At 59.6% G+C, this 17,053-nt stretch overlaps 2 protein-coding genes across 2 annotated transcripts; both read left to right on the top strand.

Annotated features, from left to right (window-relative positions):
* Window positions 1-287: 287 nt before the first annotated feature.
* Window positions 288-4,249, top strand: KRT19 (keratin 19). The gene is given in 7 exon segments (XM_036339033.1): window positions 288-418; window positions 421-791; window positions 2,654-2,736; window positions 2,964-3,120; window positions 3,401-3,562; window positions 3,691-3,816; window positions 3,925-4,249. Coding segments are annotated over 7 exon segments (1,203 nt in total). The 5' UTR covers window positions 288-369; the 3' UTR covers window positions 4,180-4,249.
* A 5,127-nt stretch (window positions 4,250-9,376) lies between these two features.
* On the top strand, window positions 9,377-14,002 carry KRT15 (keratin 15). The gene is made up of 8 exons (XM_036341787.1): window positions 9,377-9,992; window positions 10,912-10,994; window positions 11,119-11,275; window positions 11,717-11,878; window positions 11,970-12,095; window positions 12,266-12,486; window positions 12,890-12,915; window positions 13,649-14,002. Exons 1-8 carry the CDS (start codon window positions 9,501-9,503, stop codon window positions 13,735-13,737), a joined length of 1,356 nt encoding a protein of 451 aa, XP_036197680.1. The 5' UTR covers window positions 9,377-9,500; the 3' UTR covers window positions 13,738-14,002.
* Window positions 14,003-17,053: the final 3,051 nt, after the last annotated feature.

Below are 17,053 nucleotides of genomic sequence, written 5' to 3' on the forward strand. Positions count from 1 at the left end.
GTGCACTGGAAAGGGGTGTCTAAGCATGTGGTGCTGGGGGTGCAGATGGGAACAAGCGGGCGCCAGAGGGAGAGCCTGGTCTGGGGGCCCAGTGGGCTGGGCGGGCGGCTCCCTCAGGGCTGGAGCCTCCGGCCCCTGGGAGGAGAGAGAGTTGGAGGCAGAGCCACCAGGAGCTGGCCAATGGGGAGAGTGCCCGTGTGTGCACTCAGCAGCCAGCAAATTCCTCGGCCTCAGATATCCCGCCCGGTCCCCACCCCCCTCCCCTCGAGCATAAAAAGCTCCAGGTGAGAGCCTGGTCACTCCTCCCTCGGACCACAGCTCCTCCGACCAGGGTCGCCACCAGTCCTCTCTCGCCAGTCCTCTCTTGCTATGGCTTCCTACAGCTATCGCCAGTCCTCGGCTGCCTCTTCCTTCGGGGCCCAGGCAGCGGCCTGATGCGCTTAGAGGTGGGGGGCGCCTACCGCGCGCCCAGCATCCACGGCGGCTCGGGCGGCCGCGGCGTGTCGGTGTCCTCCGCCCGCTTCGTGTCCGCGTCCTCCGCTGGGGGCTACGGCGGCGGCTACCTGGGCGCCGTGGCCGGCTCCGACGGGCTCCTGATGGGCAACGAGAAGGTGACCATTCAGAACCTCAACGACCGCCTGGCCTCCTACCTGGACAAGGTGCGCGCCCTGGAGGCGGCCAACGGCGACCTGGAGGTGAAGATCCGAGACTGGTACCTGAAGCAGGGGCCCGGGTCGGGCGCGCGGGACTACAGCCACCACTTCAAGGCCATCGAGGAGCTGCGGGACAAGGTGGGCGCGCCGGGGCGCTGGGGGTGCACCTGCCTGCGCGCCTCCAGCCCTGCGGGCGGGGCGGGGAGAGAGGCGGTGGCCGGGGCTGCGGGCGGTGGGGCCACTTCTGGGCGGGGCGGGAATGAGCCCGTTAGGACTTGGGAGGGCCGCAGGGTGGGCAGGAGAGAAGGGGGCAGGTGAGGGGGAGGGGGGAAGACAATGGAGCAGGAAGTGGAGGCCAGATAGAGGGACCAGGGTGTGGAACTGCGGGGGGGGGGGGGGGGGGGTGTAAGTGGGTGGGGCATGTTGCAGGAGAGGCGGGTGGCCTTGGAGGGATCTGGTCCATCCCAGGCCAGCCCTGTCTCAAGCTGCTCCCTGTCCCCCCAGCATCCCCCCCCCCCCCCCCCCCCCCCCGGGCCTCTGCTTTCCTTGTCTCTGGAGGACCAGGGCCAGGTCTGGTTTCCATCACGTTCAGGCCCTTCCCTCCAGGCCTAGGGAATCACCTGGAACTTGAGAGAAGATCTGGAAGAAATGGGAGAGGCTGGCGGTGGCCCCTGGACAGGGTGAAGGAGGGGCAGATGCAGAGGCCTTGGGGTTCTTTGCTGTGGAGACTGCTGTCCAGGACCCGTTGGGCACCAGTTCTCTGTCCTGGGCTCTTACAAGGGCCCTGGGAGCCTGCAGGGTGGGGCTTGGGCTCCGCCCACAGGGAAGAGCTTGGAGCTCTGTCCTGAACACATGTAGGAGAAGCCAGTGAGGGGGCCTCCATTCTGGTCTCCCCACAGCACTGCCCAGTGTCCACCATGGGCATGGGTCTGGGTGCTGGGACATAGATCAGGCCACAGACACGGAGGGAGCCTAGAGGTACACAGTGCACTTTTTAAGTTGTGACCTATGATAGGAAATACATTTTTGTTGTTTGTTCATTTTTACCGGAGGATATTTTTCTATTTATTTTTTTCTATTGATTTTTTTTTTTGAGATAGTGGAAGGGAGGGAGATAGACACAGAGAGAGAAAAACGTTGATGTGAGAGAGACACATTGGTGATCAAGCCTGCAGCCCAGGTACATGCCCTTGACTGGAGTCAAACCCCGGACCTGAATTGAACCTGGGCCCAATGCTCTATCCACTGAGCCAAACCAGCTAGGGCTAGGAAATACGTTTTAAGATGAGTCCTCACGTTCTCTCATACACATGCACAGTGGAGAGAAAAGTTTCTGGAAGCCATCCTTACCCTACTGTGAGCAATCACTTCTGTTCACCCTGTTCTGTTCCATTTAAAAACGATGCAAATCACCCACAGCACAATGACTAATGCGTCCTGACCTGGATGCACGTAGATTAATGGTGTGACCATGCCCCTCAGGTCACGGGACCTGAGATTGGGGGTGACAAGGAATCCTGAACTTCACTTCCCACCCCCATGAAATAGGTACCCACTGACCTGACATGAAAGAGGTGTCAGGTGCCCGGCTCCTAATAGATGCTCAACAGACTTCCCTTCCTTGGGGCAGAATGCCGTGAGTGGGGGATACAGACAGGGGTAACCCCCTACCCTCCCCCTTGCCCCCCCACTTCCCTGCATCTGGTTTGCATATCATAGAGGCTGTCTTCCTTGACATCATGTGGAGTTTCCCTGGCACAGGTCTCAGAGACACTCTCCCCAGGCTCTCCTGCCTGCCCTCCCCTGCTCATCACCACCCCCTCCCCCCCGGCTCCGCCTCCTGGGCAGGACTGATGCTAAGGCCTCCCAGAGAGCAGGCCCATGGGCAGATGAGGGGCTTGTCTCCAGGCGGCAGGGGCACACTCATTTGTTCCCCTTTCTCTGAAAAGAAAGTGGTGGGCAGTGCCAGTGTGCTAAACTGCCAACCTTCTGCCTTCCAGATTCTTGGTGCCACCATAGAGAACTCCAAGGTTGTCCTGCAGATCGACAATGCCCGTCTGGCTGCGGATGACTTCCGAACCAAGTGAGCATCTCTGCCCTGCTGGGCTGCAGAAGCCGGGGTCGGGGGGTGGGTAAGAGGTTGGGGGTGGGGGTGGGGAGGGCAATCCCAGGCCCTTTTGGGGCTTAGTGCAGTGGGGGCACTGGTTGAAGAACACCGCTCATGGACCCTGGACCTTAAGAAGGTGAGGAAGTGAGTCTTCAGAGGCACAGAGGAAAGGCTGGTCTGACTGCAAGTACTTCCTTTGAAAGGTACGAGACGGAGCTGAACCTGCGCATGAGCGTGGAGGCGGACATCAACGGCCTGCGCCGGGTGCTGGACGAGCTGACCTTGGCCAGAGCCGACCTGGAGATGCAGATCGAAGGCCTGAAGGAGGAGCTGGCCTACCTGAAGAAGAACCACGAGGAGGTGGGTTCCCAGCGGGGCCACCCCGGCTTCCCAGGGCTCCTCAGGACACCTGTTTCCTGTATGTTCTGACCACGGCCACACTGGCCGCACTCTCAGCATGGCCCTGGGTGTGGAGCATGGCTTCCAGGGGATGGTGGCAACCCGCTCTCTCCCCCAGGGCCAGCTCCTAGGTCTGCACCCGAAAACCAGCCCCCTTCGGCCTGCGGGGTTGGGGAATGACCTGGCCCAGGCCCAGCAGGCTCTGGGCCCTGACATGCCCACCTCTGCTCTGTCTTTCCAGGAGATCAGTGCTCTGAGGGGCCAGGTGGGTGGCCAGGTCAGCGTGGAGGTGGATTCCGCTCCTGGCATTGACCTAGCCAAGATCCTGACTGACATGAGAAGCCAATATGAAGTCATGGCAGAGAAGAACCGGAAGGATGCTGAAGCCTGGTTCACCAGCAAGGTATGAAGGGGGAAGCAGGTGCCCTTGGTGGGAGGGTGGGGGTAGGGGGTGGCAAGGAGAGAGGGCTTGATGCTCTGAGGCGAAGGTCTGCCTCCGGCTGATTCCCTTTGCCACCTCTCTGATTGCAGACTGAGGAGCTGAACCGGGAGGTCGCTGGCCACACGGAGCAACTGCAGGTTAGCAAGACGGAGGTCACTGACCTGCGCCGGACCCTCCAGGGGCTGGAGATCGAGCTGCAATCTCAGCTCAGCATGGTAGGTGCCCTCTTCTCTGTGGGATGCACACTCGTGCCCTTGCGGACTTGGGCAGCCTGGACAGGGGCGCAGGCTCCACTGAGTCACCTTGTCTCTCCCTGCCCTCAGAAAGCCGCCCTGGAAGGCACGCTGGCAGAAACAGAGGCGCGCTACGGGGCCCAGCTGGCACAGATCCAGGGGCTGATCAGCAGTATCGAAGCCCAGCTGAGTGACGTGCGCGCTGACACCGAGAGGCAGAACCTGGAGTACAGGCAGCTCATGGACCTCAAGACGCGGCTGGAGCAGGAGATCGCCACCTACCGCAGCCTGCTCGAGGGCCAGGATGCCTACTACAACAACCTGCTCACCACCAAGACTGCCTGAGCCCAGCAGCCTCCGGGCTTCCTGCTTCCAGCTGAGGGATGGATGCGCCTGGGTGGGGGGAGGGTAGGGGAGGGGAGGGACCCTTACCCCCTGGCTCTTCCTTTGACCTATCAATAAAATGTTATGGCTCAAGGGAGGAAGGGCATTGAGCTTGTTTCTTCAGCCCATGGAAATGGGCCAGGCCTAGGGCCTTGTTAGGTTTTATTTGGACCAGAGTCCACCCTGTCCCAGGAAAGGGAAGGGAGGGTGCTCACAAACTCTGACTGTTCGGGTCATTCTTATTGGCAGAAGCCTTCATTAACCTGTTTCTTAAAACAAGCTTATGAAATAAGCATTGCTCCCATTTCACAGAAGGGTGAGCTAAGGCTCGGAGAGGTGAGATGGTTTGTCGTATATGTAACTGCTCCAACACATGGCAGAAGAGGGATTTTTTTTGCTTCCAGGTTAGTTTACCTTCAACTGCATTCCTCCAAGGGTTGGTGTTTGTGTGTATGAAATGAATGGATACTGAACACCTCCTATGGGCCATTTAATCAAAACAACCCTAAAAGGTAGTAAGTATGAGTTGCATCTACAGAGCAGGAAACAGGCTCAGAGGTTAAGTACCTTGTCCAAGGCCGCACAGCAATTTTACGGGGCGGAGTCAAGACTAGAATCTTGGTGGCCTGATTCTTAACTCGGTGCTCAGCCGGCACCAGGTCTCCTAGGATCCACACCACTTGTGCCAGGTCCGCAGGACATTTCGGTCTGGCTCCTGGTGAAGCCTAGGACAGGGATCCCCTGGGGCAGTTCCTGCTGACACACTTTTCCACCTGACGGAGGAGACACTGGGGCTTTGGGGTGAGAGCCCGAGTAATGGGGGCAGGCATCCACTCAGCAAGGCAGGGGAGAGCCTGCTGGCGTGTGTCTGCGTGCAGGCGCTAACACATTCAGCCGCTCCTGGGCAGCCCCACATAAACCCCTTTCGCCCACCAGCCCATACCTGGGCCCAGAGCCTGGAATGGGACCCACAAGTGACCCAGGCCTCCTACACAGACCCCCCAACCGGGCTGGCCTGGAGCCGGGCCAGCCGGAATGCAAGTCCCAACTTCCTGGTACAACTCTGCCCTTGGGTGGGTATGGTCCTGCCCCTGTGGTTTATAGCTCGGTTGCCAAGAACGGAGGCCAATTAAAGGTAAATAAGTCCCACTTGGCCTTGGTCGAAAGGTTCAGGCTGAGGGGATCTGTTCAGGTCCCATGGCTCTGACAGCTGGCTACCCTGTGAGGGAGAGGGGCGAGCGAGGAACACTCCCCTCCATACCGTCCGCCCTCCTTCACCCAAAGTCTGTAGGGAAATGGAATGCTTGTTGCTGGGAGCCCAGCACTGTGCTAGGGAGGCCCGTGACCCTGTCATTCCCATGCCAATCCTGAAGGGGGCGCTCTTCCTGCCATTGTCCTGTGGGCCTTGGAGGTTTATTAGTTTGCTGCAAACCACATGGCTGGAGAGCCCATGTCTTCCCTGCTGAGCCCTGGGCCAGGAGCCCTTTCTGCAGCTTCCCTAGCTGTGCTGCTCTGGCTTGCAGCACCCACAGCCCCCCTCTCCCACTTCACCTCTCAGGAGGCTTTGTAACTACAGACCTGAGACCTGGCTGCACCCTCAGGCTGGGACTTCCCAGAGATACTTGTCCCCAGTTCATGAAAGCCTCTGTTGTCACAGCTGAAACCCTCCCCCATGCTCCAGAGGCCCCTGGAATGTGGCTGGGGGCGGGGTCTGGGTCCACACAGGTGGGGTAGGTGACTGGGTCACAGGTCTGGGTGCTGGGAATGAAGCAGTCCTTTGTGCATGTGAGTGGTGGAGAGAGGGCAAGGGCGGGGACACTTAGGCCTCGGTCTGAGAGCTGAAACTAGGGGCTGACATAAGTGGCTGCCAATGGGAAATGGGAGAGAGGGAGAGAGAGAAAAGGGGAGGGGATTTGGGGGGCATGGTCTTTCCTTCCCTGCCGGTCACCTGGCAACTGCAGTTTGCAAAGCACTTCCTGTCAAGCATAACGCTTCATCCCTGTGAGTCAGACTGGGCAGGAGTTCTTTCTACTTTCCGGATTGTTAGACTGAGGCTCAGAGAGGGGAGGCGGGACTACCCAAAGCCACACGCCTAATAAATGAGAAAGGAAGAATTCCAAGGGGGTCCCTAGGCCCCAGGTCATGTGCTCTGTCCCTAGCATCTCCCGTGGTGGGTGGGGGTGGGTAGCGGCCACCAAATGCTGACTGTGGCCCTGTAGCTGGTGTCCCTGTCAAGGCCTAGCTTTTTTTTTTATTGTGGTAAAATAAGGAGCACACCTCTTACCATCTTAACCGTTTTTAACTGTACAGTTCAGTGGTATTAAATACATTCAAATTGTTGTGTAACCATAACCACCATCCATCCTCATAACTCTTCCCCCCTAACTCTTGTAAAACGGAAACTCTGTACCTATTAAACAATAACTCCCCATTCCCTCCTCCTCCCCACCCTGCCAACCACAATTCCACTTTCTGCCTTCATGATTTTGTAAGCACCTCACAGAAGTGGAAAAATGGCCCAATTCTGAATCAGAGGCTTTTTAAAAAATATATAATTTTATTGATTTCAGAGAGGAAGGGAGAGATAGAAACATCAATGATGAGAACCATTGATTAGCTGCCTTCTGCATGCCCCACACTGGGGATTGAGCCCGCAACCCGGGCATGTGCCCCAACCGGGAATCAAGCAGTGACCTCCTGGTTCATAGGTCAGGTCGATGTGCAACCACTGAGCCACACTGGCCAGACATCAGAGAGGTTTAATCGCACCCAGAGGAGGAGTCCAGCGGAGCCCCTGGGCTGCACCACCCCATCCCAAGGAGGAAAGGCCAGCTCTAGGGACAGCCTGCCTGCGGTGGACAAAGCTCTGAAACTGGCACAGCCTCCTGGGCAGGCTACACCCCGGACTTCGCCAAACAGCCCGATCCCCGCCCTGGCCAGCCATCCCCACCTGGTGCTAGTTTGCAGGCCCCAAGGTCCCTCCCGGACCTTGAGCTCACAGGAGCTACTGGGACTGAACCAGGGATTTGCATGGGCCTGAGAGTGGAGGGAAGGCTGCCCTGAGGGGCTGCTGAAGGGGAGTCGGGGTGCAGAAGAGGGGCTGGATACGGTCCAGCCCTCCCTCGCCCCGGGTGGTGGTGCATAATTGTTCCCGTATAATTGTTCCCGTGTTAATTGCTGGGGCCGTAATGTCTGCAGAGGCTTTAATGAGTGACGGCTGGTCTGACTCTTTGGAGGAAGACAATGTTCCCCACCCACGAGACAATACCGTACTGTCTGGGCCCTGCACTCGGAGGCCTGGCTCACTGTGAGGCTGGGTGAGGAGGAGCCCACCCACCCAGGCCTGTGGTACCCCTCCCACCATCCCAACTCAGAGGCAGGAATCTGGGGTCAGTGGGAGGGACCCTCTTGTTCTGTCCTCGGGGGGAGGTCAGAGGCCATTTGAGTCCTGGCGTTGCCCCTTACTAGCTGTGCCGCCTTGCCCAAATTACTTTCCCTCTCTGAGCTTCCATTTCATTCCTTCTGAAACAGGACGAAGGATCATCTTCTGTGAGCTGAGGGTTAGGGGAGGTGTTGGATGCAAAAGCTTGATGTAAACTGTGAAGTGTGCCGTAGAAATAAGGGATGATTGTGATGGCAGCAATAATGAAACGGCCTGCATTGCCCACCAGGCACTGGCTATGGAAGGATGTGGAAGAGCGATGCTGCTCACAGGGCATGATCCGATGCCCGGGGACACCGCTCCCTCCTGGCGAGGCTAGTCCCAGGCGACGGACATTCCCCCCACTCTGTGGCCCCTCAGGAAATGGGGTGCTAGGAGGGGACAGGAGGGGCCTCCTGGATCTCAGGGCTTCCCCAAAAGTGGGAACTGAAAGTGCGCCTTTGCCACAAGGACACTGAGACGTAAAGGTTTCACACGCAGTCACTGATAGAGGCAGGATTTGAACCTTGGCCCAAGGAGTCCCCCAGCCCTGTCCACTGCACTGAGGTGCAGCCCTGGCAGGACCCCCCCCCCCCCTCCACCCTGACTCTCCAGTTCAGGCTTGCTTACTTCTCCAGCCCCTGTTCCTCCTCAGTCCCAGAGCCAAGGCCACGCCTCCCAGTGGCGCTGCCCACAGCGATCAGGTATCCACAAAAAGCCAGGCCCGAGCTGGTGGCGGAGAAGAGGGGTCCCTCTCTGGCCTCAGCATCCTGCTCTGGGAGGCGGTGCCTCTGCCTTCAGGGTCTCAGGCTGCCTGCCAGGCCTGCCTATCATCTCCCTCCCAACAGCTCAGGCACACAGAGCCCCCTGGGCACGGTCCCTCCTCACCTGTGCGGCTTCGCGGGGCGCACGGAGGCAGTGGCGTTCATCTGGCCCTGCTGTGCAGTGACATGCCTCTCCCTGAAGCTAGGGGCTTCCTGAAACTCGTCCCAGTCTTATCTGCCGAGGTTTGCCCCAACGTGTCCCAGGAGTAAGCAAGGCTTCAGTGACATGTGCGTTTGGCAGGTGGCGGAGTATCAATCAGCCCCTTGTCAGCCCTGCGCCTGCTGGCTTTTGAGAGGGCGCCAGTGCCGTGGGCTGGGGCTCGGGGAGGGTGGAGGGGAGTCCATTTGCACCATCCAGGTAGTGACAGATGCTGTCCTTGCTGATCATCTCAATTGGAACTCGACTCAAGACCCCACCCCCTGTCCTCAGCCGGTCCCCAGGGGCCCTGCATCCCTGCATCCCTCCCTGCTCCTCTGCCCACCGACCCCCAGGGCCATGGCTCTCCCGCAGCCCTGCAGGCACTCACATGGGGTCTGGGAGCTGGACAGCACAGAGCAGGGATGGGAACTGAGAGCAGGTGGCTGGCCACCTAGGGGCCAGGGTCCTGGGCTGGGGGCAGCTGAGAAGCCCAGCTGAGGCTAGGGCTGGCCTGAGCTGCTCTGTGTGTGATTCGACTTACTCCGCGTCCTCAACCTGGAGTGTGGAAATGAACCTGAACTCCAAGTGTTAAAACCATGGCCTGGGGCAACAACACCACTCGTTCTGAATCATCTCTTTTGTTGCATTAAAAAAAAAAGAAAAGAAAAACTCCACACCAGCCACATGGAGGTGTGCAGGCAGCTGTGTTTGTCAGGAATGCAGAAGGAGCTGGCTTGCCTTTGGGGGAGGAGACGTAAACCCACAACACCCTCCGAGGGGTGTATATAAGGAGCCCCAGGTCCGGGGGGTGACAGGCACAGCACGCTGGTCCCGGGGCAGCCTGTACCTCCTGCCGGCATCTCCTGCGCTTGCTGATCTCACGGGCAGCCGCCTGGCCATGAGCACCACGTTTCTGCAGACTTCTTCCTCCACCTTTGGAGGTGGCTCTCCCCGGGGGGGTGCCCTCCGGGGCGGGGGAAGTGGCTTTGGTGGGGGGAGTCTTTATGGGGGCGGTGGAAGCCGAAGTATCTCGGCTTCTTCTGCCAGGTTTGTCTCCTCGGGGTCTGGAGGGGGCTATGGGGGCGGCATGAGTTCTGGCTTCGGTGGAGGGGCTGGTGGTGGCTTTGGAGGTGGCTATGGTGGGGGTTTTGGCGGTGGCTTTGGTGACTTCGGGGGTGGCGATGGCGGCCTCCTCTCCGGCAACGAGAAGATCACCATGCAGAACCTCAACGACCGCTTGGCCTCCTACCTGGAGAAGGTGCGCGCCCTGGAGGAGGCCAACGCCGACCTGGAGGTCAAGATCCGAGACTGGTACCAGAAGCAGAGCCCGGCCAGCCCGGCGCGCGACTACAGCCACTACTTCAAGGCCATCGAGGAGCTGCGGGACAAGGTGAGTCCTAGGGGTCAGAGGGAGGGGGTGGGTGGCTGGTGCCCTGCCCACACCTCTAGTATCCGTGCTCCTGCTGCCTCGAGGGAATCCTCTCCTGCCGGGCAATGACTGCCAGTGGGTAACCTTGGCAAACTTGGAGCCCAGGGAATGCTTCCCAGGCCTGGATGCCGGCACCCATCTGCTCCCCTTGGCAGTGCTGGGCCGGTCCTGGGATCTGGTCAGGACCGCTGGGGGCCAAGGTGGACGCAGAGACAGAAGGCAACGGCTCTCCCTGAACCACGCACCCTAGAGAGCAGGTGTCCTCCGCTTCTTCTGCGAGAACGATGGATGTGGCTGCAGGAGCCTGAGGGCAGGGCTTCCTGCCACACCCTCTGAGGATGTCTTTGGTGCCAAAAGCACTGTTGGGGTTTAGAAGACCTGGAATTCTCTACGGGCTCTGCTGCCCACTCACTCACCCTGTTGCTCTCCTGGGCCGGTTTTCTCAGCTGTGAGATGCCCTCCTCAGCTGCCCTCCAGGCCCCTCCTACTGGCTTTGGGGATGGGAGGTCCTGTAGATCCCTGGCTGGGTCAGGCTGTGCAGGGGCCAGCGACTCCGAGCTGTCCAAGGGGAGGCGGGTGGACGATCCCTGAGAGGGCCGTTGTCAGAGCCCCACCCCCCACCCCACCCACTCTATTCCCACAGGGGGTGCCAGGCAATCCTTGTTCCTTGGTCTTCCATGCCCCTGAGACAGGGGCGATCAAGTAGTGGGCACCCAAGATAAGGGTGGACTCGGCCCCAGGGGCCCCACAGGCTTCTGTTGGTGGTGGCAGAGGAGAGATCATCCCCTGAGGTGGCGGGGAGGATGACCTGGGGAACAGGGTGGGGAGAGCAGCAGGGAAGAGAGGGATCCTCTTGGCACCAACTGCCTGTCTCCTACAGATCCTGGCGGCCACCATCGACAACTCCCGGGTCATCCTGGAGATTGACAACGCCAGGCTGGCTGCCGATGACTTCAGACTCAAGTGTGTTCCTGCCCCGCCCCTCCCCTCCCCTTCCCCCCTTGCCTTGCCTGCCCGCCCTCCTTCCCAACTCAAGCAGCCCAGACCCCTCGCCCTTCCTTAGCTTGAGCTCCCTCTCTTTTCCCAGGTACGAAAACGAGCTGGCCCTGCGCCAGAGCGTGGAGGCTGACATCAACGGCCTGCGCCGGGTGCTGGACGAGCTGACGCTGGCCAAGGCCGACCTGGAGATGCAGATCGAGAGCCTGAACGAGGAGCTGGCCTACCTGAGGAAGAACCACGAGGAGGTGGGGTGGTGAGACCAGAGTGGGGCCGCTGGTGCCTCCTCATAGTTGTCTGAAGGGCTTGGTGGTTCAGAAATGCACCCCATAAACTCCAAAACAGGGGTCCCCACAGAGAGGAAGGGATACTGTTCTCTGGTGACCCAGACCCCTTTCCTCCCTCATCCATAGCCAGAGCAGGTGGCCTGTGGGAACTGCTGTCCGGATCTGCTTCATGAGCTCATGCGAGGGCCCTGCTGTTTTGAGGTTCTCCCTTGGGAGCACTAGAGAGGAAGAGAGACCCTGAGAGGGGAGGGGCCCATGCGATCAGACCTCTTCCTGCGCCGTGGGAAGCAGGTGGGGTGGGTACGGGAGAGCCACAGTCACGCAGTGAGTTAGGGACCGAGAAGAATTGGCATAGGGGGCCCCAGACTCTCTGCTCTCCTGCCCTCTGTCACCACCCTGCAGGAGATGAAGGAGTTCAGCAACCAGGTGGCCGGCCAGGTCAACGTGGAGATGGACGCGGCCCCGGGCGTGGACCTGACCCGCGTGCTGGCCGAGATGAGGGAGCAGTACGAGGCCATGGCTGAGAAGAACCGCCGAGACGCCGAGGCCTGGTTCTTCAGCAAGGTGCGCCCGACCTCCCGGCCTCCCGGCCTGCCCAGCCCCCCAAGTCTCCCAGGAAGTCCATGGGACTCACTTCTCTGTGTGTGACCTACAGACCGAGGAGCTGAACAAGGAGGTGGCCTCCAACACAGAGATGATCCAGACCAGCAAGACAGAGATCACAGACCTGAGACGCACCATGCAGGGGCTGGAGATCGAGCTGCAGTCCCAGCTCAGCATGGTATGGCTCCCGCCCCCCCACAACCCTAGTCCACCCTCCATGGCAGATAAAGCCTTGGTGTTCCCAACCCCCACACAGGGGGCTCCCTGCGTTCATCCAACACCCCTCCCCGTGCCCCTGGTGCTTCCTTCTGGCCCAACGTGGCGCCTATTGGTCTGCTGCCCCCCTAGAAAGCCGGGCTGGAGAGCTCGCTGGCGGAGACGGAGTGCCGCTATGCCACGCAGCTGCAGCAGATCCAGGGGCTCGTCAGCAGCCTGGAGACCCAGCTGGGTGAGCTCCGCAGCGAGATGGAGGCTCAGAACCAGGAGTACAAGCTCCTGCTGGACATCAAGACGCGGCTGGAGCAGGAGATCACCACCTACCGGAACCTGCTGGAGGGCCAGGATGCCAGGTAGGCCGGGTGCAGAGGGAGGGAGGAGGAAGGAGCCAGTTGTGGCGGGGGTGGGGGTGGTGGATCGCCATCCAGGGGGTTGATAGTGCTGCAGTGAGCGAGGACGGGGCGAGAGGCAGGGCTCTGGATTCTGCACGCTGGTCTTCAGCTGTTACCTTGTGCAGGTCACGTCACTTCTCTGGACCTGTGTGTCTTCTGCACACGGCAGCCGTGGGGCTAAGGCTGGTTCCGTTCCATGCATGAAGCAGATGGGGTGCTATTGTAGACCAGCATCTGCCTGAACATGGGTGGCATGGCGGGACCAGCTCTCAGCCTCTAGAGAAGTCAGGTGTGGGGGTGGTGGGTGTAGGGTGCTGGGGAGGACTGCCGAGCCTTGGCTTACATCTGCTTCCCCCTCTTTCAGGATGGCCGGCGTTGGCACCAGAGAAGGTAAGAAGGCTTCGCTCTTCCTGAGTGGGGAGGGGCTTGGCTAAACCCTCCATTCCTCTTGAATGGGAGGAAGGAGAAAGAGGCTGAGTATGCCAGTCGGGTGGGGACACGCCCTGGGGGACCCTCTAGCAGCCCCGGGGGAGCTGGGGTTGAAGATTTATCGAGAACCTCCCAGGCTGAGCAGGCTCTGTCTAGGGCAGCGGTTCTCAACCTGCGGGTCGCGACCCCTTTGGCGGTTGAACGGCCCTTTCACAGGGGTCGCCTAAGACCATCCTGCATATCAGATATTTACATGACGATTCATCACAGTAGCAACATGACAGTTATGAAGTAGCAACGAAAATAATTTTATGGTTGGGTCACCACATGAGGAACTGTATTGAAAGGGCCAGAAGGTTGAGAACCATGGGTCTAGGGCCTCGCTCCCTCCCCACCCTCCACCCCCAGCCCCACCCGCCATGCACTTAGGCTGAGATGCCCAGGAGGACTCCCTGTTCACGTGCAGTTAAAACCCCCGACATCCGTGCTCACTGCCGGGCACCTGCCGCGGCCACCGCCCTTCTCTGCGATGAGTAATTCCACCCCAGCCCTTCTGGCAGCTCTTGAAGGAGGAGCCAGTGGCCACTCTCAGGGGTGCTGCCCAGTTCTCCCGGAACTCAGCCAAGGTCCCGCCCCCTGGGAGTGGAGGAGGGCGGGGAGGGCCCCCACTCTAAAGCTTGCTCCTTCTTTCTAGCCTCCCTGGGCGGCAGCAGCAAACTCCACATCAACGTCGAGGAGTCAGTGGACGGGAAGGTGGTTTCTTCCCGCAAGAGAGAGATCTGAGTGCCCAGGGCAGGAGAGATGTCCCACACAGGCCCACCCTCCCAGGCTGACGGAGGGCTGGCCAGAGGGGCGGGACAAGCAAACTCGCTTCTGCCTTCAGCGGTGCCAGCAAGAGGGTCCTGGTCTCCTAGCTGGGAGCTCCGCTTGCTCTCCCCTCCCTCCACCCCCCAACCGCCAGCTCTCCCTCCTCACTGTGTAACAAGGCCATCCCTACGGTGTGGTGTTTGTCCAGGCAATAAAAATCACTTTTCCTTTTTCAAATATCTCTTGGTAGTGCGTCCAGTTTTTCTTGTCGGGGCCTCTGAGGAAGCCCAGGGCCCACACGCTGACGTTTCCCCCCACTTTGGCCTCCTCCCTGCAGGGTGTAATTCATTCTTTGGGGTGCCCAGGGCCCTGGGACAAACCCACGCTGCCCGGGTGACTTGCTGTTCTGATGGACTCCATTCGGTGATCATGGGGGCCGGAGACGGGGGTGGGTGGGTGAGGAGGCGCTTCCTCAAAGCGGTTTTGCGAACTGAGCACAGAACTTGGCAGAGCAACGAATGATTCTTTTTTATAGACATCATTTTTTATTTTTGTAGCTTACAAAAGGAATAAATATGCTTTATGTAAAACCTTTGACTAACGACTTACCGCGTGACTGGCTGCGTGGAGTGTACCGGGTCCCTGCTGTGTGGTCGGCGCTGTGCTGGGCACACCCACCCACGGGTCCCCTGTAATACAATAGGGGGGCGGTCAGGATTGGCTACTCTCATCTTAGTGATGAGGAAGCTGGGGAGAGGCAGGACTGGCCAGTGGCCTCATGGTGGAATTTAAAGTAAGCAGCAGGGTTGGGGCTGAGCCCCACGTTTGTATGACTCCAAGACCAGGGCTTCCTCTGGGCCTCAGGCCGCAGCCCTTCCCAGTTCACTGCCAGGACCCTCCTCCCCCACAGGTGCTGTTTGAACCTCCCTCCTTCCCAGCCAGGCACACCTGACCTCCGGGTGGCAGAGCCCTTCCCATCTCTGCCCCCTGAAGTCGCCAACTCCTCTGCACAAAACGCTTCAAGTGCCTAGAGAGAAAAACACCAGCTCCAGGAGGGCCTCCCTGATTTCTCCCAAGCTTGCATCCAAAGCAACACCAACCCCTATCGGCCTCCTCTGTCCAAACCCCACTCTTGCTCCCCTGACCCCAGCCTCTCCACGCTCCGGCCCATTAGAGCCGCGGCAACAACCACACCTGATTTATTGCCTCTGGTCTGGGGCTGGTTCCTCTGGGATTCTTAGCCCTGGAGAGAGGGCAGGGAATGAGGAAGTGGAGACCTCTGGGTGCTGTGGCTGGGCTGGGTCCGTGGGGAGAGAGAGAACTGGTTTCTTAGCCCTCTGGGAAGAGCAGGTTGGGGGAGGGGGTGCCTCTGTGATCCTGAGAATCAAATCATTTTGGGGGAGAGCCAAGCCCTCTGAGAGGGGGCCCCTGGGTCTCGCTGCACAAAACTCCTTGCCAGCAGCTCCGGTTGGAGAAAAGCTGGCTCCCGTGCTTTCTGGGGGAGATTTAATCTAGAATGAGTCTCCTGAGTACACACTTTCCCTGGGGCTGGAGGAAGCAAACACAATTGATGAAGTGCCTGCGCTGTGCCAGGCATTCAACGAATGGCCTCTCACTCACTCTCCCTACAGCTTTGCAAAAGCGGGGTCCGCCTTCAGCGTCAGTTTTCAGGAGCGGAACCCGCGGCTCAGGGACGTTAGTAACGTGAGCAAAGTCACGGGCTGGGAGATAGGGAAACCGAGTCTGGGAATTGTCTCTGTTCCAGACCCCGGCTTTCCCCTGGCATCACAAGGTCGACAGACGAAGGATACACCTTTCTTACCAGGAAGTACCCATCAGACACCCACTTCTTAACCTCTCTGGGCAGCCTGGTCCAGCCTCCTATAGCCGCCATGGCCTGAAAGATGGTCTTCCCATTTAAGCTCGGTCTCTCGTGCTGTAGTTAAGCTTATGCTGAAGCCCAAGGCACCAGGGGCCAGGTCCCCGGCCTCCTGGGAACGGCCAAGCGCCTTCCTGAAACTCTCAGACCCAGCGGCCTGGCTGCCCCTGCCTCACCGCCTCCGGCCTCTGTGGAGAAGTCTTAGGCCCGAAGCAGTCAGCACAGGTATTCTCAGCCTTTACTCTGTGAGAGCAATGACCTCTGCAAGCTGTAGACAGGCAGGTGGGGCCTTCTCTGGGGGCTGGGCCCTGAGCTTCGGGAGGGGGAGGGAGGCTGTCTCTCTCTCTCCCTGCAGCACCGGGCCCTGCTCTGCTGAGTGAGGCTCCAGGAGGGCCGTCAGGGAGGCCCTCGGACTTGCCAAGCCCTGGCCCCTGCCTGACCCTGGAGTGAGCTGCCCACGCCCAGGGGTAGCTCTGCCAGGCCAAGCCCTTAAATAGTCTCAGCAGAGATGGCCCGCCTCCTGCCTGCCCCTGGGCTGAGGTTGGGCTTGGCCTCCAGCCAATCTGAGCCTCAGGACTGGGCCTCCCTTTTCCCCATGAGAGAGGGCGGCTTTGAGATGAGGGATTGGGGCCCTGGGCATGTCTTTTGCTGGGGCTGGGCTTCCTAGCGCAAGCGTGTGATGTGCCCACCACTCTCCCCTGAGGACTTCGGCTGGTCCTTGTCCCTCTCCCGGCCTCAGTGTCCAGTCTTTAACTTGAGGAGCCTGGCTGCACATGATGGTTTGGAAGGTTCGTGTGAGCTGGGACTCAGAGGGGAACCGGACTGTGGGACCTGAGACAGCGGGGCCATGTCTATTCCGGGCACTGCTGTGTCCTCAGGGCGTGAAAGAGATCCTGACCTAACGCATGCACTCGCTTCCCCTTTGCTTTCCTGCCTCAGACATGGCTCTGGGTGTCTGACAGCAGGTTGGGCGTGTGCCCACCTGGTGCTCACCTGGCCCTCCGTGGGCAGCTGGCGGTACAGGGGAATGAGAAGCTGGCAGCAGTTGCCAGGCCGGTGTGGCTCAGCAGTAGAGTATGGACCCAGGAACCAGGAGGCCTTCAGTTCCATTCCCAGCAGGGCACATGCCCAAGTTGCGGGCTCAATCCCCAGTGGGGGGTATGTAGGAAGCAGCCAATCGATGACGTTTCTCTCTCATCCATGTTTCTCTCTCTCTCCCCTCCTCTCTCTCTAAAAATCAATTAAAATATTAAAATAAAATAAAAAAGCTATACAATAAAAAAGAAGAAAAGAAGCTGGCAACTTTCCCATGAGATTCAGAGCTGGGGTGACCCCACTGGAGACCACGCCTGCTTTCCATCCTTCTCACCCCAGACCAGCAGACAGCGTTGTGAGTGTCCTCGCAAGCCCCGA

Source organism: Myotis myotis, unplaced genomic scaffold, assembly GCF_014108235.1.
Source record: "Myotis myotis isolate mMyoMyo1 unplaced genomic scaffold, mMyoMyo1.p scaffold_m19_p_17, whole genome shotgun sequence".
NCBI lineage: Eukaryota > Metazoa > Chordata > Mammalia > Chiroptera > Vespertilionidae > Myotis > Myotis myotis.